This window comes from Ambystoma mexicanum, chromosome 5p, assembly GCF_040938575.1.
Source record: "Ambystoma mexicanum isolate Mex_15411 chromosome 5p, UKY_AmexF1_1, whole genome shotgun sequence".
Classification (NCBI taxonomy): domain Eukaryota; kingdom Metazoa; phylum Chordata; class Amphibia; order Caudata; family Ambystomatidae; genus Ambystoma; species Ambystoma mexicanum.
This window is the reverse complement of record NC_090930.1, coordinates 973,977,093-974,002,622: the sequence shown is the minus strand read 5'-3', so window position 1 is coordinate 974,002,622 and position 25,530 is coordinate 973,977,093. Positions and strand designations below refer to the sequence as shown.

The window sequence follows — 25,530 nt, the reverse complement described above, 5'->3', positions numbered from 1 at the left end:
CCTGAATGAGTCAGACGAGACGCTGGTGAGAGATCCCAATAAAATTAAGACAAAAACTGTACACAAAAGATTGAGATTGAGACACAGGAAGGAATACTAAAATATAAACATCATGAAGACTTTTGGTTTGGAGCACGCAAGTTAAATGTGTTACCCGCTTACTTGAGAATCTTTCCAAACTGGTGTCTTAGATCGCAATATATGCGTTTTCGACTAAACATCTTTTGGACGAGACAAGTTCGGAGTAAGTGGAAAAACAAGAGTACAGACACCGTTTGTAGACTATGCCAAACAAAAGACTCAAGAATCTTTGAAACATTTATCGCTTATCTGTCCGGCACCAAGAGGGGAGAGAGACCTTTTCTTGGGTGAAGCTAGATCAAGGTACAGTACTAGGTCGGTTGATTGGTGGAACATTTTTGTGTAAGGAGAAAAAACGCATCATTCTGGCCTTGATTAAATTCATCTTGGCCATATTTAAGAAAATAGATGACGAACCAATCTCCCAGAACTGTCTGACCGACAAAAAAAATAAAAATGTTTTAAAAGTTGTTAAAAACTCTGGAACTGTATTAATGATTATGTGAAAAACTACATTTTATGATCTTAAATTTTAATTGGTGAAATTAGTGGCTAAAGGTTTCCTATATCGTAAACCATTTTGAGTCAAGAAAATTAAAAAAACATGGACATCCATTTATGTTTATAGTTGTGTAGCTCATTTCACATATGCAAAACATTCCCACATCCCACGCATTAGGATACAAGTAGTTATTTGTTTCAAAGTGTCTAGTCACAAATGCAGTTATCAGGGTTGTGTCAATTCGGTGAAATTTGCACGTTTCCAGCTGCAAATACATTTGCTGCAGTAATAATGCTTTGTGAATTGGGTCCAATGCGTACATTACAATTTTCTAACCAATCCTGAACAAACTTTCACACAAACCCATTTTAAAAATCTTTCTTGCCATGGTGCTCACATGCGATAGGTGGGCGAAAGCAAATCTCAATATGGAATAGTTACCCCTTGGTAGCAGTTTGCTGCAAAGCTAACATTTCTGGAGTTGCATGCTTTGCTGATATCGCTTAACTTTGCATTAATTACAACCACACTACATCTGAAAGCTTTATTACAGGTTTTCTTCTAAATAACGTTTGTGGACATAGTCAAACTTGGGTTCTAATGAACAAAACGGTCAAGAACACCCCATCTCAAGATCATCACAAACTGGTTCGTTGTAGTGTGTTTTATTACAAAATATCTCTCAAACGATGGAGGAGCTCAGTATGCATCAGTGCTGCACATCTTAAATTACAAGTGAGTAACTTTCCATTAGCAATGCTGCCAGTCACTACAGCGGCATGTTTCATGAGAAGGTACAGTTAGGACCAAGTGAAGAGGTAAGCCCAAGATGGCGTCAGCAATAGAGGGAACATCTAGGCCAGGGGTTTGCAACCTGCGACTCTACAGATCTTCAGACTATGACTCCCATGAACCCTCACTACTATGCTGGCTAAGACTTGTGGGATTTGTAGTCCAGAATATTTGGACAGCTAAAGGTTGCAGATCCCGGTCTAGGTATTAATATCCGGTAGAGGTTTGAATCTGTCCCCAATTCAATTTGGACTGTGGGCATTGATAACGTGGTAGTACCATAATAATAATTCTCCACCATGGATTTTTTCATTAATTTCATAAACAGAGTGCTTGGCATATGGTTAGGAACTTGGAACGTTTTCAATATAGATTAGTGCGGTAGTCACCGCACTAGTTCCGCATTAGTTAAGGTGTGCAGCTGGTTCCATAGGAAACCTGAAAAATGAATTGTGCCCCCACCCCCAGACTCGAACTTCTGGGAAGGATTAGTTGCAAACATGAAAAAGTTCTTAAGAATGCAAAAAAGGCTGTTTTTGGCTGTTAGGTAAGAATTAGTGCAGTCCAACTGGTGTGGCACTTCACAAGATTTATCTCTTGGTATTAGGTAACCCACCTTTTAATATAGGCCTGTACAAGTTGGTAGTGTGACTGAGCAGCCAGGCTTATCTTAAGCGGGGTAATGTGAGCTGTAGAGCTGTGTAATGAAATCAGTAGATACAAGTATCCAAGTAAACACAAAAGTTCTAATAAATTATTTATACAAAAAGATAAAGCATTCTTTAAAAAGCAGAAGTTAGTTTTAACATTAATCCTAAGGTAGGGTTCAATTCAAAAAGTGAACAATAAAGCAGGCAAGTAATTCATTCATATGTTACACATGTTCCAGCACCGGAGGTGACGTCATTTAAGGTCAGTATAGCATTTATATTTTATCACCTTTGCAATATTGAGTTGTTCAAGGAAGGAACGGTTAGGGTTAGGGTTAGGGTTAGATTACACCAGACCGATAGGTTATAAGAACAGTTAGATTCTCCCAAAGGGATGAAGGCAGTCAATTATCCCAGCATTAAAGTGTTCAACATGTCAAACCTGTAAGGGAACAAGCACTGCCAAAGCCAATAGGTTCAGAAGGAGGCCTTTAGGAAGCCAGGACAGCCAAAGAAGTCAATGGGCAAAGTCAAAGTTCTGATGCTCCTCTTCTTAGAAAATTGTTCTTAAATAGTCAGTGTTCAAAAGAGAAAATCACAGTAACTCAAGAGGAGTCACCCTCGGAAAGCACAAGCTGTAAGGCCAATGCAGGTAAATTGAGGTCAACTTGGTGCAGGGTTCAAAATTGCACTCCCAAAGATAGGAAGCACCGCGAATGGCAAACGGATAAAGCACCCCAAGCCCCACAGTACCTTTGAAATGAAGAAGTTGTTCCAGCTGGTTGCCATCACGATGCAATGCAGTAGACCCTTGTTCCTGGGGCTCGGTAATGGCGACGAAAGGGAGGACGTCTGGCAGGCTCCTGCGGCAGCACTCCCTCTCTCTCTAGAGAGAGAGGGTCTCGACAACAATGGTTTTCTGTCGATTTGTCGGCTCGTTGTGGTTTTGGCACCCTTTTCTCAGCGCCAACGTAGAACGAAAAGCCATGGTCAGGATTTCCTTGAGCCCTCGGTCCTGGAGTCTGGTGTGGGGACTATGGACGTGGATTTCTTGCTTCTGTTGGGTCCTCTGGATGGGTTCGGACGACAATGCACTCACAAGTGGTGGAGGTACCCCTGGTATTGGGTTTCTGCAGCCATGGAAATCGCAGCAAGTCGGGGGTTGCGCCAAATTGTATCAAGGCTAGTTGGTCCCACCAGCCTAAGAGGGGAAAGTCGTCCTTTACTGTCTTCCCTGTCAATTCGAAAACAGGGTTAAAGCAGCTGCAGGACTTTACCGGGCACTTCGCGGTCCAGGAGGGTGCTTCTGCTTCGGATGTTGCCCGCAAATGTTCGACTCAGCTTTTAGTCCCCAAAAACCTTGCTTTTTATTCAAGTTTCCATTCATTCACAGCCCTAGGCTGTCAATCACAGCACGGTGGCCGTCCTCCAGGACAGCCAGATGGCCAATGAGAACTGTTTTCACTCAGGCATATAGAGACAAAGGACCGGGAAGTTTCTGGACCCTCCCTCACTTCCTGCCTTTCCAGGCACACTGGAGCCTGGGCGGCCTTCAGGGCCCGCCAAAGGCAAAACACACAAAGGGCTCAGACCTGATGAAAACAAAAGAGTAAAAGCCCAGAAGAAACTTAAGTGACAAGACGAGGCTAAAAAAAGACCAGCCATTTTGAGAAAATGGTCACCCTTGAGTAAAGCACTGCAGCAGAGTTGTCAGCCTACAGATACATGGCACTAGGTAGTACAAAAGAAACCACTGCCACCAGCCATTAAAGTGAGTTAGTGTAACAAAATGTCACATGAGGAATGGGTTAACGGAATTACAATGCAACCTCCCCAGCACTCCACATAGGGTGGTGTGTGCTGGACCCATAAAGTAAAGGTAAGTAAGACAGGGGTCATCTTACTAGTCTTTGGAAAAGTAGTTCACCCAGGAAAATATAGTTACCTTCTCAGTGGCACTGCACAAAAGGTGCTTTGTGTCACAATGCAAAAGCAGTTGCCTATGGAGTTGATCAGAAACAGCAAGGAACAAAGAAAAATATAGTCACGAAAACACACCTTAGCTTTCAACTTTTTTCAGTTAATATATTTGCAAATGGCTGGACTGTGGAGATGGGCAGAGACTCTACATTGGTCCGCAGAGACCTTTATCCGGATAAAGTACCAATTCTGTCCTAGATTTTTATATACGACAATTCATTACTTACCGTAAAAGCATTTCTGATGGTTGTATCTGCTTAGATTCACATGCTGTGCATAGACTAGCGAGCAGTACCCGGAGTTGGCGGTGGGTTATGAGAAGGAACAGTAGAGAAAAGATGTCTTAATACTGCCTGTCCCACCTGGGAGTCAGATCTAGAGGGTGCATCTAGACAGTAGTGTTTTGTAAAGGTGTGCACAGAACTCCAGGTAGCCGCTTTGCAGATGGACTCAAGGGGAACATTTGCAATGAATGCTATGGAAGCCCCAGTGCCTCGAGTGGAATGTGCTCTTGGCTTGAAGGGTAGTTCTCTCTTAGCAAGAGAGAAACAGAGAGTGATGCATTGTACAATCCATGTAGATATAGTGGACTTAGAAACTGCATCTCCTTCTCTTCCTGCTGCCACCGAGACAAAGAACTGATTAGTCTTTCTCAGTGTTCTGGTTCTTTCCATGTAGAACATGACAGCTCTGCGTACATCTAGTGTATGCAGACTTTTTTCTCCCAAGCTGGAAGGGTTTTGAAAGAACGTTGGTAGTTCTATAGACTGGTTTACATGAAATTTCGAGATGAATTTTGGTGCAAACCTTGGGTGTGTGCGTAGAACCACCTTATCCTTGTGAACTGTTACGAAGGGGTCTAGTACAGAAAGAGCCTGTAGTTCACTTACTCTTCTAATGGAGGTGATAGCTATTAGGAAAGCAGTCTTAAGAGTGAGGTATTTAAGAGTTGCCTTGTGCATGGGTTCGAAAGGAGTGCCCATGAGTCTAGAAAGTACCACGTTTAAGTCCCATCCGGGAGCTGGGTTAGCTATCGGAGGGTGTATTCTCTTTAACCCCTCCATGAAGGCCTTGATAACTGGTATCTTCCACCACGACACTAAGTTGGGAAGTGGTGTATGCAGAAAGTGCCGCTAGGTGGACTTTAATGGAATTAAACACTAGACCTGAATCCAGTAATTGGGTCAAGTACAGAATAATGTTAGTGGCAGAGCAGTCAACCGGGTTGATGTTCTTACCTCTACACCAGATGACAAATCTTTTCCACTTGCTGGAATAGCAGTGGCGAGTATTAGGTTTTCTGGCTTCCCTGAGGATGTCCATACATCTCTGTGGGAGATGTAAATGTCCAAATTCTATGATCTCAGGAGCCAGGCTGCTAAGTTCATGGTCTGAGGGCATGGATGCAGAGTCCTGCCCTTGTCTTGTGACAGCATGTTGTACGGGCAGGGAAGTTTCATTGGGGGAGATGGGGACATCTCCATCAAGTGAGCGAACCATGGCTGCCGGGCCCACATTGGGGCCACTAGTATCATGGTAACCTGCTCCTGGTGCATCTTGTGCACCACCTTGTTGAGGAGGGGAGTCGGGGGGAAAGGCGTAAACAAATTTCCCTGACCATTGAATCGACAGACCGTTCCCCTTGGACTGGTTCTGGGGGTACCTGGAGGCGTAACTTTGGCATTGTGAGTTCTCCAGGGTTGCGAACAGGTCTATTTCCGGGAATCCCCATTGCGTGAAGACGTCCAAGACGATGTCTTCGTGCAATTGCCATTCGTACTCTTTGGGCAGGGGGAAGTCTCTGCTGAGTTTGTCTGCTAGCAGATTGAGTTCCCCTGGTACATGTTGTGATAGTAGGAACATGTTGTGTTTGAGAGCCCACTTCCATATATTCTGGGACAGTTTGGACAGTCCTGGAGAGTGAGTGCCCCCTTGCTTGTTGAGGTAGTACATGGCTGTGGTGCTGTCTGTGAGGACCATCACTGTCTTTCCTTGTAAGTGTTCCTGAAAGGCTTTCAGTGCTTTGAACACCGCTAGTAGTTCCAGCAGGTTTATATGCTTGGATGCTAAGCTCGGAGTCCACACTCCGTGAGCAGTCTGATGGGATAGGTGAGCCCCCCATCCTGTAAGGGATGCGTCTGTGGTTAAAGTGGCTTCCACTGCGGGTGTGGCAAAAGTTTTCCCCAATAACAGGTTTTCCTTTGTCCACCACCGTAGCGAGAGAACCAAGGCCTGCGAGACCACCACTAGATCGTCCCATTGTCCGCTGGCCTGACACCACTGGCTGTAAAGCCACTCTTGCATTGGGCGCATGCGCAGGCGCGCGTGAGGTACCAAATAAATACATGATGCCATCATCCCTAGCAAGCGCATTGCTTTGCGTACCGTCACCTCTCGACCTGCCACATAACTGGGGATCTGAAACAGCATGTTTTGGACCCTCTCGTTGGAGGGGAAGACGAGGCCGTCCTTTGTTCGAATTAGAGCCCCTAGGAATTGTTTGATTTGTCTGGGGTCTAAGCTGGACTTCTTTTCGTTGATGGAGAAGCCCAGTTGGGACAAAAGGTCTACGGTCTTTTGGGTATTGGAGAAGCATGTTTCGTAAGAATCCCCTGTTATGAGCCAGTCGTCGAGGTAAGGGTATACCGGGATGGATAACCTGCGCAGGTGGGCCGCTGCCACTGCCAGTACTTTCGTGAATACCCTTGGTGCAGATGCTATCCCGAAGGGTAGTACTCTGAACTGGTAGTGTTTGTCCTCTATCTTGAACCTGAGGTATTTTCTGTGCGGTGGCAACATTAAAATATGAAAGTATGCATCTTTCATGTCTAGTGTTGTCATGTAATCCCCCTGTGATAACAGTGGGATTACTTCCTGCAAGGTTACCATACGAAACTTTTGGGGTTTGACAAACTTGTTCGCTGGGCGCAGATCTAATACAGGGTGCATGGTTAAATCCTTTTTGGGTACAAGGAAGTACACTGAATAAATACCTTCTGTTACCTGAGATAGGGGGACAGCCTCTATAGCTTCTTTTTTCAGTAGCTCTTCTACTTCTTGAAGAAGAATAGTGAGGTGTTCCGGTGTCATGCGTTGGTTCCGTGGGGGTCTGTATTTCAGGGAACCGTTGAATTCGATGCAGTATCCGTGGGCTATGGTGGATAATACCCAGCGGTCTGACGTTATTCCCTCTCATGCTGAAAGGAACGATGTTAGCCGGCCCCCGACCGGTGATGCATGGGAGGGGACCCGAATCTTCGGGTCATTTGTTGGTATTGGGCGTGGGGCCTTTGGGACTGGAGCCGCGACCTCTTCCTTTGCCACGACGTTGGCCTCTTTGACTGAACTGGGTGCTTTGGTTAGAGGGCCAGTTGGTAGCAGAGTAAAATTGCTGTTGGCTTTGCTGCTGGCGTTGGCCACGAAAGGAGCGTCTATTGCCATAGCTACGTCTGTTAGGTGGCCTACAAATTTGGTCAAGAGTCTTGATGGTATCAAACTCTTTCTTCGTATGTTCTAGGGCTTCATCAACTGCTTTCCCAAACAGATGTGTTTGTTCTATGGGCTTATTTATCAGGGAAGCCTGGGTTTCCGGCTTAAATCCCGAATTGCGCAACCAGACATGGCGTTTGAGAAGTATTCCCTGAACCAGGGAACGGCCAGCCGTCTCTGCGGCATCTAAGGAGTTCTTTACGATGCCCTGGTTTACAAGAGTTCCCTCTGAGATTATAGCCAGCAGGCGCGAACGCAGGGGTTCTGGTGCGTCCTCTGCTTCGCAGCGCAGCTTGCTCCACTGTGCATCTGCGTAGCTAGCTAGTAGGGAATTGTTATTTGCAATCCTAGTTGAGAAGGCGGCAGAGGTCGTGATTCTCTTCCCAAGTGCATAGAGCTTCTTGCCCTCTTTGTCAGGTGGTGCCTCACTAGTGGATAGTGGTACCCCCGCTCTTTTTCTTGTATTAGTAACTACAAGGGAGTCCGGAATAGAATGTCCCCTGATGTACAAAGGGTCAGAGGACGAAGGGCTGAAGAGCTTTTCTATCCGAGGGTTTACCCCTCTGACTAAGGCCGGATTGGAAAGGGAAGGAGTTATTCTTCTCCTTATGGAAGCCAGGAGCGGAATAGATTGACTAACCGGGTCTTTTTCTTTAATAACTTTTTCTACAAAGTCTATGTCCGGAAGAGTCTCCCCTGTGTCTATTTCAAAATGCGCTGCTGCCTTGCGCAATAGTGCATTAAGTGAAGGTTGGTCATCTATGGGGGAGGTGTTTCCAATAGGTGAGTCCTTGGGAGGAGAAGGGTGAAAGACATCAGGGTCTGAGTGCACTGATGGGGATTGCCAAGGCTGCACTGATGGGGATTTCCAGGGCTGTGAGGTAGCTGTATCTTCTTCAAAAGCTCCTGCACTAGTGTAAGGGTCTTCTTCAAACCCCTCTTCCTCATGTACTTCCTCTCCACCCAAACACTCCTCATCTTCCTGGAGGTATTGCTCCTCTTCAGTGAGGTCATATGCGTCTGTAGAAGGGGGAAACAGCCTAGGAATCTTGACCCTAGGGTCATCCTGGGTCCATTCTCTTGGTCTTTTGGGTGTGGGTGTGTTTTGGCTACCCAAAAACCTTTCCATTTTTTCCATACAAGAATGGAGTCTTTCAAGGGTCTCATGGGGAACCCCTGAATAGTCTAGAGGGCAGAAATCAGTGTTTTCACCTTCAAAACGCTTCGAACGCTCCCACAACATCGACGAAAGGTTTCCGTCGCCTTCAGAAAAGCCCTCCGGTAGTTCAGAAGTGCCCTTAGATGAAGGGGGCAGTTCCTGGCTACTCTTGTGCTTTTTCGGCGTTTCTATATCTTTTGGTGCGGTATTCGACATCTGTTTCGTCGTCCGCTTACGCTTGTCTTCGGAAACAATTCTCGCCAGACTCTCGACAACGAGTTCGTCAGTAGAGGGTTCTGGAGTCGACGTTGCCTGCGTTACGCGTTGTTTCTCGACGGCCGCTCTATGGAGCGTTACGTCGGATGTTTGAGGTAGCGCCCGTGTTAGATGAAAGCCCAATCGCTGGTCGCGGCTGCGTTTGCGGGTGGGGCTTGAGACCCTTACGGTCTGAGGTAGACGTCGGAGTGCCCTGCGTCCCCTTCGGCGCTGATGGATCCTTCGTCCTCGACGAAGAAGAGCTGTGGGTTGTGTGCTTAGGCCTATGGGGTCTGTGTGCGTCCTTGTCGCCGGGGTGTTCATCCCCATAAGCAGGGCGTGAGCCGAGCCCGTCAGGGCCGGGGACGGACGTCGAGGAGCGCGAGCGCTCCTTCTGGGGGTTAATGACTTCCGTAACGGACGTCGAGTTATCACCCTCCTCGTCACTTTCTGTAACAGCGGCGGCGGGTGAGGAAACTGACTTCGACATAGCGTAGTCCGCCCACCTCTTAAACTTTTCGTTCTTTAAGAGTTCTTGGTTTCAAGAGCTTACAGGCCGCGCAGCTGTCCTCTTTATGATCGAGGGGCAAGCAACGATTACAGAGCTTGTGTTTGTCCTTCCAAGTGTATTTGCCCCTACAGCGTGGGCAAAACTTAAAAGGTGTCCTCTCCATAGCTGAGGCAATAAAAACTGGTGATAACAACCCCAAGGGAAAGATAGGGGAGAAGATAAAAGTTTGAATCCCCACTCTCCCTACTGTATGTTGGCCGGCGAGGCCTGGCCATGTGTTCGGCAGCGCCGAAGGATCTCCTCCGTCTCTTCCCCTCTGTCGAAAACTTGCTCGGCGGAGAAACAGCTTCACAGCTAACGTCGAGGGGAGGGATCTTTAACAATAAGTATAAATTAAGGACCGAGGTCCGTAGTAAGTGTTTTGCAATGTCTCTCTAGGAGCTCCGCGTAAGGCGACCATAAGCTGGGCGGAAAAAAACAATCTGAGGGACCTCGACGCGTGAGGGATTGTGGGTACACCGCACGTCACTATAGGGATAGTGTTACAGACACGCCTTGTCGACGTCCCCTTTTCGACTACGAAAAACAAAATGCAATACTCCGCAGTGACCACTGGATGTCGGACCTATGCACAGCATGTGATTCTAAGCAGATTAACAAACATCAGAAACACGTATATACTTGAGAACATTTACAATAATCCTGTGAAAAACTGCATTTCTGCTGCTTTTGCCTAGAGCAACCTGGTTCATGAAATTAATAGAAGAACAAAAATGGTAGATATGAAAAGAGAAAGACAGCTGTCCCTTTAAGGCAACAGACATCTAAAAGTGACACATTGAGAGCTTTGAATAAAATCAACTCCACGTGCATTGCTCTGGGAAGCATCCTTTATCGCGTTTGGCCTGTCTGCACCCATATAGAGGAGGAACAGCCAGTCCATATCCCTCCTTCACCTTTCCATTTTGCATAAGTCACTAAGTGGGATAGTATGTCCTGATGTGCGTCTTGAACTTGCTGTGTCTACAGTTTCAAGTGCACCGCGCCAAGCTAGGCCCAACTTCTCTGGGTTGTTAGGCAAAGTTTGTATGCAGTACCCTTTGGGACCACTACATACAACTAGGACTACAGGTGAAAGCAAAACCAACCTTTGGTGCAAGTCTGTACTACATAGTTTTGTGGTAGCGTTGCTGAGCAGTCAGGCTTATCTCAATAGGGAATGTGAGCTGTAAGGATGTTACACAGAGGTCTATAATTACAAGCATTCAAAGAGACTCTTATACTCAAGGTTTCTTGGTAAAACACTAATTTATTTCCCAGTCAGTTAGAAAACATTCACTAGAAGGAGGCAATTTTTATCACACAAAAATATACTTCAGTACTTAACAAAATCAGGATCTGAGGCATTTAAACTACTTTGAAGGAGGAGCAAAATGGCATTCAGAGCATTTGAAGTAGGAGCAAAAAGGCATAAGTTAATAAAACGAGTATTACAGTTACTCTCAAACAGTGCAAATAGTCTGAGGAGCTGATTCAATGCAATAGTTAGGCCAAAGTCAATGCGCTTAAGTCTTGTATAGGATAAAGCAGTTCTGGAAGTTAAATGGAAAGGTCTTTGCCAAAGTTCTCAGAAGTAGTTGATAAAAGAAAGGTTCATATGTTGGGTCACAAGCTGACTAGGCCTGAAAGTTGCCAAGGTTTCGCAGTGAGAGGCAAGTTCTCGGTCGCGTTTTCACAGTACCTTACAATGAAGAAAAAGATGCAGCTGAAGATGTCTGTTCCTGCACACCTCGCTGTTCCTGAGCCTCTGTCGTGGGGACAAGAGGGAGGACGCCGGGGGGACTCCGGGACTGCCCCAAAAAGCTGGCAAAGGCAAATCTTCAATTCCAGTAGCTGTAGTCAAGCACACAAAACTGGTGTCCCTCTCCCTGGCTATTCAGGTTTCTGCAGCACACTGAGGAAAGTACAACTAGCTCCGAGAATGGCATCCAGGTGGCTTACGAGTTGATTGGTCCCACCAATTCAAACAGAGAAGTCGTCCTTGAAGGGCTTCTCTGTCGAGATGAACTTGCTGATTTGGACCTGCAGCAGGGCTTCACCGGGTAAACCAACGGTCCAGGAGTTGCAGCAGCGGTCCTCTTCCAGCTGGTCTTCGGTTCTTTCGTTGCAGTGGTCGACTCTGCTTTCCAAGCCAAGAGACTCGCCTTTTATCCAGTTTCCTCCCCTTCATTGCAGCCTAGCTGCCACTCACCCAGCAGGGTGGCTGTTCTTGCCGGGCAGTCAGCCAACCAATCACGCCAGAGTGCATTTGGGTCTCATAGGAGACTAAGCACTGGGAGTGTCGGCACCTCCCTCACTTCCTGCCAACCGCAGACACTCGGGTGCCAGAGGCGGTCTTCAGTACTGAAGCACGCCACAAGCGTAAGACCAAAGGGACCAAACCTGGTTTGGCGCGCAGAGACAAACACTAGAAGGACCTTTCCAAAAAGAAATGGCGAAAAAAGAAGCCCAGAACCTGTTTAAACAAAGGGGGCTCAGACGCCATCTTGAACAACATGGCTCCCGCGATTTAATGCTACTGGTGTCCGCGGTCGTGAAAAATCATGGTAGTTCGTTGTAAAACCACTGCCACCAGCCATTTCGAGAGGAAAGGGTAGCATTTGACTGCTACATGAGTTTATAGACATGGGATACTAAGTAACCCCTCCAGCACTCTAATGTAAGATAGGGTGAGCTGGGTCTAAAAATTTGAAAAGACTAGTAAAGTCAATTTCACTTTACTTTCTCTGGAAAACAGTAGTTGATCCCAGAGAAGGTATTTAAACCTTGGGACAGTCTAAAAGGCTTCTCTGTCACTGCACTGAGGGTGCTGTGCAACAAAAATGAAAAGATGATGCCTATGGAGTTGTGTAAAACTCCACAATCGAAGAACACAAGAGAAAAACACATTCAAAATACATAAGTGGGGAAAAAAAGGCTCACACTCTCTCCAGGTAAAAAAAAAAAAAAAAGTCCCCAAAATCCAGCAAAGTTGCTGGGTTTCTAAGGTGAAGGGAATTAGCACATTTATGAGAATTCTTCCTAACATGGGCTACTTGTGATCACACACAGTATGGATGTGATCTACCAGGACTTACTCTTTTGGGTTGTGGCCGAGCCCGATTTGCATCAGTTTCACCAGTTCTTTAATGGCGCAGCAAAGTGAGAATGAATGGTTTGGATGGTTGCTCAATGCCAGTGGGTAGGATACATTCAAAACCTTTCTTCCACCACAGTTCCATTTTGCATGAGCCAATTGGAGCCACGCTGCACCAGTTGGTATCCCATCATTTAGTGTTGTGACAATCAACCGTCTGTTGGTTTTTCTTTGGTGAAAGGAGAAAACTGTTCTTCTAATAAGTTTCTACTTGAATTCCCTGGGCAGTTGGGCGGGTCACTTAGGGATTTAAGGAAGTTACCCATGATGGAGAAATGGGTTTACAATTAAGTTATTTTTCATGATGGAATCATCTTTCATAGTCATCAAGCACTGAACAGTAGAGGCTCATGCAAAATCCAGGCAAACGGGTTGGGTAGGAAAGACTTAGTGGCCATTACTACTACTATACAAAACACAATGTAATGAAAGCAGATTGTTCCTAGGTGGCACGTTCATGAATTTATGAATCCATTGGATAAAAAAAAAAAGAAGAATAAAATATGAACAAAAAAGGCAAGTTAACTGTAAAAAGTAGTTTTCAGTCTCCAGGCTCCTTAAATTTCTGTGGTTTGTCCAGACATTTAGCCAACAACTGGCAGGCTAGCTCCTACTAAAGCCCCAATAGCAAGTGTCTTATTCTTTCGCAGTTTCTCTGCTCAATGTCCACCAAGCAATACTGGATTGGAGTCAAGAGCCCCAAACCGCTGTCAACTCGCCCTTCTGTCTGGACAGTGGCCATTAGGTGATCATCACAAGTCACAATTGATATTAGTGGATGGTTAACCCAGTCACTGCACTCAGGGGTGTTTATGTCTCAATCTTCATTTAAAGTGTTAAAGGTTTTTCTTTTTTACAACGTTGCGCAACTGGCTTTAATGGTGTTCCCCAAAGTATCTACTTTATTTCTGGATCCTAGCGGATTCTCTGGATGGGTAAGACCCTTTTGACTCACTCACCTTCTCCACTCATTTTGTTTTGGGTTGCACTGGTCAGTCCCTATGGCTACCAGTGCAGGGAATGTGTCTCCCTTATTTACAGTGAAGCACAACACTTTTACTTAATAGGAGGGTGAGTGTAGAAGTAAATTAGTGTTTTGGCTGAAACTAGACCCCTCCCTCCCCCCGCCCCCAAGCCCCGTTTGAGAGTTTCAAGTCCCTTCCATAGGTGGGCTGGGAATTCTGAATAAAATGAGAGGTCCTGGAGCCTGATAATTGACCACAAGATCCAAGCCATCAGAGGCCCCTCTGAGGACTACTGCTGCAACCCGCACTGGACAAGGAAACCACCATGTACCGGACCTCTGCCTTCAGCTTGACTGAAGGCAGAGGTCCTGGTCAACACTGATGGAACCAACCTGTCTGATGCCCTGCTCTGCATTCATTGCATTTCCAAGGTGGGAGTAATTTGACCTGCGCCTGCCTGGATTGGACTGTACCATTGTATGGGCACCTTCATACCTCATTGGAGCTCTGGTGGGACCTCACCAATCGTCTTCTGCCATCGCTCACCACAAGCAAGGACTGTTGGAAACAAAGGTCTGACAGCGCCACTCCACAGGGGCATGGCCATCTCATGGGTCACACAAACGGCTGTTCCAGTATTGTACTCCTGATGGGTCCTCCTATGCTGCTTGAATTGATGCAAGTGTCGCCACATGCTCAAACACACAGCGCATCAATAGAGAAAAAAAAAGGGGGTTGCTGTGGTAGGAGATCACAGGTAGGGTTGTGCCTACAAGTCAGACACAGCCAGGGCAGATGGATGACTGCCAGCCAGCTAGCGATGCGTATTGATGGTATATGATGGTATATTATTATAATCCACGTTCAGCATGGCTTTGAACGTTTCCACATCCACAGGTAGTTAACAGTGGTGAATTGGGAAAAAAAAAATCAATAATAAATACCTCCTTTACGATTATCAAAGTATGAGAAGTAGTAAGTGACAGCTTATTCAGAATGAGTGTACTGGGCAAAGAAATAATAGTTTCTCTTTGAAATACTTGTCCATGTCCTCTTCTCACCTGAACTGTAGGCTCCATCCTTTCCATTTTGAGCATTTTCTCTGGCTTGTTTAATTATCCGAGACTGACAATCCTTCTCTGCACAAGTAAAAGAAAAAACATTAGAAAAGTCAACTCTTTTTTGTGCATCCTCTAATGCCGCACTAATACCGACATAAGCCTATTCTTGTCCCCACAGGCAAGATGTATTTGAAATGTTTTCAACAAGCGATTTCTGTTCACGATGGCAACAGGGGGTAATTACAGCAAAGGCGGGATACTCTGATGTGGCCCCATGTGAGGTTCTACTAACATGGTTTTGGCATCAAGATTTTGAGACACTAAAATCTCTCCTCCATCTTCCACTTATGGCTATTGGGTCCAGTGTGCAGGTGCAACTGAAATAGTTTATTCTAAAATGTATATGTCATGTTGATTTTTCCGTACTCCCACATATTATAAAACTTCCATTTCCAATCCATGCATGCATGCATGCATGCCACAGGACCATCCAGTAGCCATCACTGGAAGTTCATCTCCAGTTCAGAGCGACTGAGGAATACCTAATCGCTGTACAAATTATCTCAAAGGCATGCATTTCGCCCCAGAAAAAAATTGTCTTTTGCATTCTAGTGCAATGCTATCTTATACACAGTTTTATCAACTCAATGCAGACCGCCACATATGTGTTTCACCGTCATTAAGACTCATTATGCCATAGTCCGAAATCCCTGTGATTGGATACAAAAGCTAGATAGTTAAGCAGGGCGTTTACCAAGAAAGGGATATCAAAGAGCATTTAATTAGACAACCATTCAGCTTTATATTTTGCTGTTCATGTTTATGGCAAGATTAGGTAATTCACAGAATGTTCTTTGAAGATACATGGAAAGAGCGCATTGCCTTGAAGAAAAAAAAAAGTACAAGTGTTCCATACTGCACACAATTTAGTGATGGTGCATAGAAATTGTGACTAATTTATGTTCTGTCATTTTTGTAAGTGTTCACAATTTTCAAATAACCCCTTGTATGACTGCTACTGCATAGAGTGTTTATTTTGTAACCAGCAGCTGAAGTATGGGCCTTTGTACTTCTGAATTGCTGTGAAAAGCCCTTCATAAATCATGGTGCTGCTTATTTCACCTGAGCTTGCTTGATCTATACAGGAACACTGTATAATACAACTGGCAATTTGTAAAATCACCTAAAAGAATGCAAGTAGTAACGGAGACCGCTAGGGGGCGCGGACCAAGCTGGCAGCATGAGCTGGGAGCTCTTCAACCTGCCGAACGTGAACATTTATTAAAAAACAAACCCCAGAAAACGATCCTTCGGAGCCCAGCACAGTGATGAGAAAGGTGCAGAGCAGCTGCTGGCGGACATCAAAGCGGAGCCGCACTCCTCCCAAAACGTGCTGGGAGGGAGAGGAGCGATACTAATCCGGGCTGAGCTAACCAGGCAGCATAGCAAGGGGACCCAATGGCAGGAGCTGCGAGCATAAATGAAAAGGGGACATGCACCAGCTCGACAGGAGGCGGAGAGTGGAGGGAAGGCGGCGAGAGCCCATGAGGGAGGCAGCGGGAAGGTGGAAGTAGCGGGGGGAAAGGGGGAACACCCGAGGGGCAGTGAGCTCACCTGCGTGGGAGAGGGCACCGGAGAAGGGAATATAGCACTCAGCGCGGCAAGCCTACGGGCATGCAAGAACAGACGGGAGATGGCGAGAGAGAGTGAGTGAGAGAGAGAGATATCAAGATAGACTGTGTAAAACGGGGAGAGACGAAATAACCTGTCGATATGGGGGCTCCCTAGTACAGATACTGAATCTCCACAAGATCTGGAGCTATTGCTGACGCGACTGGGGAGACAGCTACTGGGAGGGGAGACAGAAAGGGAGATCGCTTTAATAGAGTTCACAGAGGCGCCGGAACAGCGGGTGGGCCGCGCTCAGAAGTGGTGAAGTACCATTACTATAGTGACAGATCCTGCGGAAAGCGAGGGGGGTGAAAGAAATGGGAAGGGGTAACTGTGACAATCTTTCAGGACCCATCGTCATACACCTTGGAGCAGAGGAGGAAATGCAGAGGGGGTTAGTATCTATGGGGATTCCCCTTTGCGCTGTCCTTCGACTACGACGGGGAGCATTACGAACTGCTGCAGGTAGAGCAAGCAGGTCCGCTTTTGCAAGAGTTTCAGACAGGGGGGCAGCAGCAAGCCCAGGCAGGACAATGTAAGCTGAGGGAGCGCTTTAACAGGGCCTTCGCCCAACCAAGAGGCCGTAAAAGAGACGGTAGCATGAGGAAATCCAGGAATCCTCAAGCATTGCAGCCCAAGGGACACGGATGAAGTAGGACTCCGCCCTGCAATTGGTGTACTACTTAGAGCGAGGGAGAAGAACGGGGGGTGGGGGGTGGAGAGGAGAAAATGATAAGATTCGCTGTTTTTGCTCATGTTCTGGTGGGGTGGAGGACCCCACAATGACTTAGCAAACCGGAAATGTTCGGCGGTCTCAAGGAGGCTGGGTTTCTGACCCAAGCCAGGCTTGTTCTTCACAGGCCACACGTGGGAGAAGTTCACATTTAGGGAAGGTTGTAAGGGGTGGACATGCAACATATATCCAAGGGCTCGGACCAAAGCTCACTCGAAGAGTTCATGGTGACAAGTGCAGACTTCACCAGGCAAGGCTATGGTTAAATTGAAGGTAGCAACAATAAATGTAGAAGGGCTTCAACCCTGAATAAGAGGTCCCTTAATGCCAACGCAATTCGTAAATCCAATTTGGCAGTGGTATTTCTTCAAAGGGGAGGAGAGGGTTCTGAGGGGGCCAGAGGTGGGGCAAATGTACTGGGCCTTGCATGCAGCATCAAAGAAGGACATGGGGGGGAGGGGGTAGGTATAGTTTTAGCGAAGGTCAGGCACCTAAAGGAGGTCCAAATTAAGAGGGGCTTCAGGGCCAGATTTATTGCAGTTAAAGGCTAATTGGAGGGAGAACTCTGCACCCTAGCCTCGATTTATGCGCCAAATGCCAATCAAGCGACATTCTTAAGAAAGGTGTGTGCAGTGTTGGAGGATTAGGGGGGGGAAGGGAATATGATGGTGGGAGGGAGACTTTAACATGATCCTGGATCCAAGCCAGGATTGGTGGTCCGCCCATGGGGATAGGGGAATAACTAAGGATAGGGCCCATAAATATTTCACGCAGTTGCTGCAAGACTACTTCTGGGCAGATATATGGAGAATGCACCACCCGCAGCGAGGAGGGTACACCTTCTCTCCACTGCACCAAACATGCACCAGAATCGATCTCTTGCTGACACCACAGGAACAGAGAGACCTAACCACTCACCCTACAGTTGAAACAGTAGCATGGTCAGACCATGAGATCGTGGTGGCAGAATGGAATGTTGAGAGAGGTAGGGGGACACCCAGGTGATGCTGTAATGACAGTCTCTTGCGAGACCCCACCTTTAAAGGAATTTATGGACAAAGAAATCTGCTTTTTCGACACAAATAATGACGGTGAAACACAGTTGAAGCATGTGTGAGAGGCACCTTTTGATAGCGCAGTGGGCACGGAAGAAAAGGGAAAGGGCGTTGACAGAACAGAGGCTATGAGGAGAACTGCGGAATATGCTGGCCCACCTAACAAGCCCTGGGCCTGACAGGGAGTGGCTCTTAAAGAGATATGAGGGACAAAAGGCAGGAGTTGCACTTGCTCTTGATAGGCGAAGTACTCAAGCAGATGCGATACGCCAAGCAAAGATACTGAGAGAAAGGGGATAGAGTGGGGACCCTCCGGGCAAATAGGATTCGGGAGTCGAAGGTGGAGAGGAAGATAGACAGAATTAGGGACGGGGAGGTCGGGTGCACACATCAAGGGACAACATACAGGGTTGCTTTGTAGAATACTATGAAAACCTCTACGCACGACTGTGAAGACCAGGGGGGGGTGTCTGCACTTCCGCTCTCTATATGGTAGAGGGGAGGCACAGAGACCCCTGCCAAGATTCTCTATTACGGTAGCAATGGACGAGCAATCAAGGCCTAGCTTCTCAGGAGGTGATGCAAGCTGGTTCTTAAGTACAGTGTAGTCCCCAAGCCCCCACGAAGGAATGTCCATACACTATCGGTTAAAACAGTCTTTATATAATATTCAAAGTCATATACACGATCACTCACTTTGTGCTCCGAAAATCAACAATGGTAAATATGTACAGTTCTAAAGTGGTACCACTAACGTTACTCGATCTTATTAAAGTCCATACGGTCAGAATGACACACAGATCAAAATAAAGAGGAAACCAGCAGTAGAGAGGAAGGAAAGCAGGATGGTTGAGCAATAGGCAGAATACGGGTAACTACCGTTAAACACAGCTCTGTGTGGAGATCCCCCCCCCCCCCACTTGGGCAACCTGTAGAAGAAAGATACAAGCCCAGTCCATATATTGTTCACTCTTAGACTTCCCAATAGTTCTGCAACCCCAAAGTACCTTGGTGTTGTAGTGTTCCACGTCAGGGAAATAGACAACCCTTCTCGAGTGTCCTCCCTTTCAGGCAGGAGTCACGGGTCGAACGTCCGACGGAGAACAGGTCGAGCTACGACGGTGAAGTGGCCGCGTCGTTCCTAGTGGTGCTCGTTGACGGGGAAGCGTAAACGTCCTGCAAGGAAGAGGCGTGCAGGGCACCTCAGTGTTGATAGTTCTGGACCGCAAAGAGTTGAAGAACTGTGGCCCAGCAAGGGCGTCGAGTCGTCGGAGTCTCTGTGGTCTTTGGGTGGCGATGCGGCCGAGAGCGTCCTTGGATCACAGAAGTTTCTTAGGCAACAGGAGCACGGCGGCTCCGGTTGGCGACGGCGGTCGGCAACAGTGGCGGACAACAGTCTGGGCGCTTCTCCTTGGAGTTCCGCAGCAATCCTCACATCAGGTCAGCAGCCTGTCGAAGGTCTATCTACCAGGGAGCGTAGGCAAAGATCAGCTGTGCACGATGGTCCCTCGCAGATCGGGAAGAGGGAGCCTTACCAGGTCCTTTCTGGGTCAGTTCTTGAAGCACAGCAGCTTTCAGAAAGCGAAGGAGAGCAACAGCAATTCTTATCGTCCAGCAGGGCTCAAGGTTAAGCTTTACTCCAGTTACTCGTCGTAGTGGACTTCAGCTTCTGAGCACGATTCCTAGCAGTGAGAGGTCCCCAGATATACTGTTGATCTCCCATTCATTCCGATGGGTCGCACTCAAGCATCCAATCACGACTACGGGCATTCATGCAGGCAGGCAACCAATCAGGTACATGAGGTATTCAGGCCCTTCACTTCACTTCACTTCTCTCCAGACACTCACAACAAGTTACGTGTATTGGGACAAGTACCGAGCCATTCAACACTCCAAGCTGCATTCATACCGGTTTCGGGCAGGGCTATCTCAACCATTGTGTCAACCAACAGATCCTAGCAGCCACAACATACAATGCGTATTCGTCACACACTTCATTCACCCAGGTCCCACCCAAAGGCGTACCCACAACATACGGTCGTTGAGAAGGCTCCAGCCAGTCTGGTCGGCACTTCCCCACACTACCATATACGGAACTTCCACCCAACAGCCAGTCAGGGGCAAGGGACAGAGCCAGGGCTTCCCAGGACTTCGGGAAGATCAGGGTCACAGGTGATGGAAGGCAAGGGGCCATGGAGGCCATTTTGTCTCCATCAGGAATATACCGATTCCAATGATAGGGCCTGGGCTTCCCAAAATGGAGGACGCTCAGGGCACCAGTCATTTCAGCACGGAGCTGCCACCAGCCCGTACCCTGCTCTGTGGGTCACACACAGGTGCCCAAAAACATACACTAGGGGCACAGGGTTGTATCCCTACCCATGGGTGCCATAAGGGTATCCCATGGGTCTGTTCACCAAACCAAAAAAAGAGCTGCACCGCCAGGAGTCCACATGAACTCCTGCGTGGAAAACACGACAGAACACACGATAAAAAGCAGTAAAGGACAAGGATACAGAGGCCCTGTCCTTCCGATGCATTTCCAGCATCACAGTCCCCCCCCCAGACTGAGGTGGAGGGTGCCTAATCTCCCACGGGATAGGCACCCTCATCCAGACGGTGAACATACCTTCTGGAGAGGCCATCTGCATTATCGCGACTCTTCCCTGGTCTGTGCTCAATGGTAAAGTCTAGTCCTTGCAGACTAATGTACCACCTGAGCAGTTTCGGGTTTTCACCCTTCATCTGCATAAGCCACTTCAGGGGCTTATGATCGGTTTGGACCTTGAAGGTAGACCCGGTAAGGTAGGGTCTAAAACGCCTAAGGCTCCAAACAATTCTAAAACATTCCTTTTCAACAGTAGCCCACCTAAGTTCCCTTCCCTTAAGTTGTCTACTGATGAATATGATCGGATGTTCTCTTCCTTTGGCAACTAACTGGGACAAGACGGATCCAATTCCGGTGTCGCAGGCGTTAGTTTGAACGATAAAGGGCGTGCTGTAACCTGGTGCACACAGCACGGGTGCCCGACACAGACTACCTTTCAAGCCATCAAAGGCCCTCTGACAGTCTTCAGTCCAATTAACCTTCCTAGGTTGCTTTGGCGAAGTCAACGCTGTCAGGGGTGCAGCTATGGTTCCATAGTCTGTCATGAAATTGCGATAATACCCAGTGAGGCCCAGAAAGGCTCTCACCTGGGTTTGAGTAGTGGGAGTCTCCCAGTCCTGTACATCCTGTACCTTACTGGGGAGGGGTCGGATTTGATCCCCTCCTACCTCATGACCAAGATAGGTGACTTTCCCCTGAGCTATCTGGCACTTGGTGGCCTTGATAGTGAGGTTAGCCGTTTTTTTAACGCCTGCAACACTTTATCCAGATGAGTCAAATGCTCTTCCCAGGTGGAACTGTAGACGGCAATGTCGTCTAAGTAAGCCACACAAAAGGCTTCCAGCCCACTAAGCGCATGGTTGACTAATCTCTCGAAAGTGGCAGGGGTGTTCTTCAGCCCGAAAGGCATGACCCTAAACTGGTAGAGTCCCTCTCGTGTTAAGAACGCCGTATTTTCTTTGGCATGGTCCATCAGAGCTATTTGCCAATAGCCTGAGGTAAGGTCGAAGGTGCTCACAAATTTGGCAGCACCTATGGTGTCCACGAGCTCATCAGCCCGGGGCAAAGGGTGCGCATCAGTTTTGGTGACGGCATTGACTCCTCGGTAGTCCACACAGAACCTCCAATCCTTGGTACTTGCCTGGGACTGGACCAGGGACTGGTTGAGGGTTCAATAACACCCAGATCCAACATCTTGGCGACCTCAACCTGGATGTGGTTCTTGACGGTATCCGACATACGGTAGCACCTGCCTTTGACAGGCACACTGTCACCAGTGTCAATCTCGTGCCTGCACCACAGTGTAAGGCCTGGTGTCGGTGAAAACAGAGAGGCATACTGTCGGAGCAAAGCCCGGCAGGCCTTCTGCTGCTCTGTCGTCAGATCGGGAGAGAGATGCACTCCCTCCACGGAGCCATACTGAGGGTTGCTATGCAGCAAATCAGGAAGGGGCTCACTCTCATCCTCTTCTTGCCTTGAAGCTAGCAAGAGGCATGAGACTTCGGCCCGCCTGTGGAAAGGCTTGAGCCTGTTAACATGGAATATCTGAGGGGCTACCCCAGAGGCTCCCATGTCAACCAGATAATTGACCACGCCCATCTTGGAGATTATCCGGAAGGGTGGGTCCAGTCCATTTATCCGCCAAAGCCCGAGGCTTGGTAGGCTCCATCACGAGGACCTCCTGTCCCGGAGTCCAATCCACTTGCAATGCTTTAAGGTCATGCCAGTACTCAATTCCTGGCTGGCCTTAAGATTTGCCGTTGCCTGACCCATCATCTGTGTCATCCTCCGTCTGAGGCCTAACACATAGTCCCCCACTTGCTTGGCGGGTCCTGGAGGGGTGGCCTACCAACCTTCTCGGATCAAGGCGAGGGGCCCCCTCACGGGCTGTCCAAAGAGTAACTCAAAGGGGCTGAAAACAACACCCTCTTGAGGTACCTCTCTGTAAGCAAACAGCAGGCATGGCAGGAGAAGATCCCACTTCTTCCTGAGGGGCTCTTCCAAAGCACCTAACATGCCCTTGAGAGTTTTGTTAAATCTCTCAACCAAACCGTTGGTCTGGGGGTGGTAAGAGGTGGAGAACTTGTAAGTGACCCCGCATTCTTTCCACATGGTTTTCATGTAACTTGACATGAAGTTGGATCCTCTGTCAGAGACCACCTCCTTAGGGAATCCAACACGGGTGAAAATGCCCAGGAGAGCCCTGGCAACCACCTTGGCCATAACCGTCCGAAGGGGTATAGCCTCAGGGTACCTGGTCGCATGACCTACCAAAACTAGGATGAACCGATGTCCACCTGACGTGGGAGGCTCAAGGGGACCGACGAGGTCGATGCCAACCCTCTGAAACGGTGAGCCCACCACTGGCAACGGTTGCAGTGGGGCAATGACTCTCTACAGTCTTGCCAGACATCTGACAAGTGGGGCAGGTCCTGCAGTGGGACTTCACTTCTACTCCCATCCGGGGCCAGTAGAAATGGGCAGAGAGCCTCTACTTAGTCTTCTTGGTACCAAGATGACCAGCCAAGGGCACCTCATGCGCCAACTGCAGCAGGAAGGGCCGGAAAACCTGGGGTACCACCAACCTCTTGAGGGCACCAGGTTCAGGCTTAGTGGGCTCACTAACAAGGAGCTCACCCTCCCAATAAATCCGAAATGTCCTAGGCACTTCTCCCTGTGCCTGGGCCAGGGCCTGTGTCCTCAGACCCTCGAGAGAGTGGCACTCTCTTTGTCCCTTACAGAAGTCCGCCCGCGAGAGTCCCCTTCAGCCAACAAGCATTGAAGGTCGGGATGATCCTCCGGGTTAAGAGCCTCTACCACAGGAAAGTCTTCTGGCTCGTCTCCCACAGGAGTTGAGACGGGATTTACCACTGGAATCAGCCCGTCCGGAGCATGGATCCCAATGGGTGCTGTCGGAACAGCGGGAGGAGTAGGGGCTCCCTCCACAGAGGCGGCCTTCTTACTCCTCCCTTTCTTTCGTGCCTTGGGTTTCCCCGATGGCAAGGGTACCAGGCTCGCAGCCGGACCCTGTGTGACCATCGGGCGACTGCCACAGCAGCCATGGGTAGACCATCCGTGACCATCCCCAATTCGACCAAATCGTTTCCCAACAAAATATTCGCAGGCACGTTGTCCTGAACCAGGACCGGAAGTTTTGCTGTCTTGTCTCCAATCGTAATGTTGACTAAGGCTACAGGCGATAATTTGGGAGGCCCACCAGCTAACCTGGTGGTTCTCAGAGGAGCACCTACATAGTCCTCTGGCTTGAGCAGGGTCCTGTCCACCACTGTCATGCTTGCCCCAGTGTCTCTCAAACCAGTAGAAGGCTGGCCATTCAGGAGGACACTTCTCAAAAACCTACCAGTGTTTTGCGGGAGAGTTGCCAGTACTTCTGCGTACTTGTCCCAGGCCCCAAGGGACACTAAGGAAATATCCACGGGAGCACCAAAGGTGATCCCAGTAGAGGAGGGGAATGCGGTGGCCTCCATCTCAGGTACGGAGTAGGGATAGGTAAGGCTGACAGCCTGGACTCCAAGTGCCTTACCCTTACACTTGGGGTCACCCCTTCAGTGATCCAGAGCCCCACAATCCCAGCATATGCCGGACATTCGGGGTACGGTACTGGAACCACTGGGACCCTGCTTCGCAGCAGGCGGACCACTACTCTTACTCCCACCAACAACAGACTTATCCCCACTAGGTTTTTGGGTCTTCGGAGTGGAAGGTTTTGGTTTACCCGACTGCGATTGCTTTTGGGACTCCTCAGCTTTCTGAGAGGCCCCTTTTTCTTTGTCCTTGTCCTTCCCACTGGAGTCCTTAGGGGACACCCGGTGGGAGACCCACTTGTCAGCCAACCTAGCCAGCTTAAAGGGGTCCAAAATGTTCTGGTCAGCAACATACTGACGCAGCTCTGGTGAACAGGCTTCCGAAAAATGCTCAAAAAACAAGGTGAGACAATTCAACAAACGTTTTCACTTTGTAACCATCAATCCTCCCATCATGTTCATGTGCGCCGCACTCACCCAGTCAACCCAAGACACATTCTCTCGGTTCTTAAAATCCCTGAACCGTTTAAGATATTGGGTAGGCGTTTTGCCAAACTTGGCGATTAAAGCAGACTTCATGCACTCCTACTGACCCCTTTCTTCCACACTCAGCTTCAGAATACAGTCATATCCAGTTTGAGGCACTCTGCTTAACAAACACTTAGCCCAATCTCTCTTATCAACATTGTGAATTGCACAAGCTATTTCAAACGCTTCAATCCATTGGAAGATATCAGAACCCTCCGCATACACACCAACCAAATCTTTCATAAACTTTGTTGCTGGGGACCTGACACTCAACTGGTTTCGCTGAAGTCTCCACTCGAGCTTTCTCTAGCTGGATTCGATGACATTCAGTGTCCTGGTTCTTGAGTTCAAGGTCCTTATCTTTTAGCTTAAGATCCCGGTTCTTGAGCTCCACTTGCTGTGCCAACTCCTCTTTCTTAAGCTCAGCCTCTAGTTCCAACTTGTGATATTCAAAGGCTAACTTCATCCTCAATAACTCAAGCTCTAGAGAATTGCTGGGGTTCGGAACAGAGGCAGCAGGAATGGCGGCATTCCCAGAATCAGTTTTGGCGACAACCCCCAGGGTAGAGTCCTCAGTGGTTGCATCCCCCCCTTTCAAGAGTTTCACAATCGATCTGGTAGTCCACCAGGGCAGCTATCAGCTCCGCCCTAGACTTATCCACAAAGTCAAATTCCCTGGCTTCACAAGCATTCTGGAGAGCCTCTAAGCTAATCCGGGTCAATTTACCATTCGCAATAGATTCCATTGA

At 48.1% G+C, this 25,530-nt stretch overlaps 1 protein-coding gene across 1 annotated transcript in view; it reads right to left on the bottom strand.

Moving 5' to 3' along the window:
* Positions 1-25,530, bottom strand: part of SNRNP48 (small nuclear ribonucleoprotein U11/U12 subunit 48) — a 279,405-nt gene that overhangs the window by 189,359 nt on the left and 64,516 nt on the right. The window contains exon 4 of the mRNA XM_069613443.1: positions 14,642-14,719. Within this exon, the coding sequence (XP_069469544.1) occupies positions 14,642-14,719 (78 nt within the window). The remainder of the gene's footprint in view (positions 1-14,641; positions 14,720-25,530) is intronic.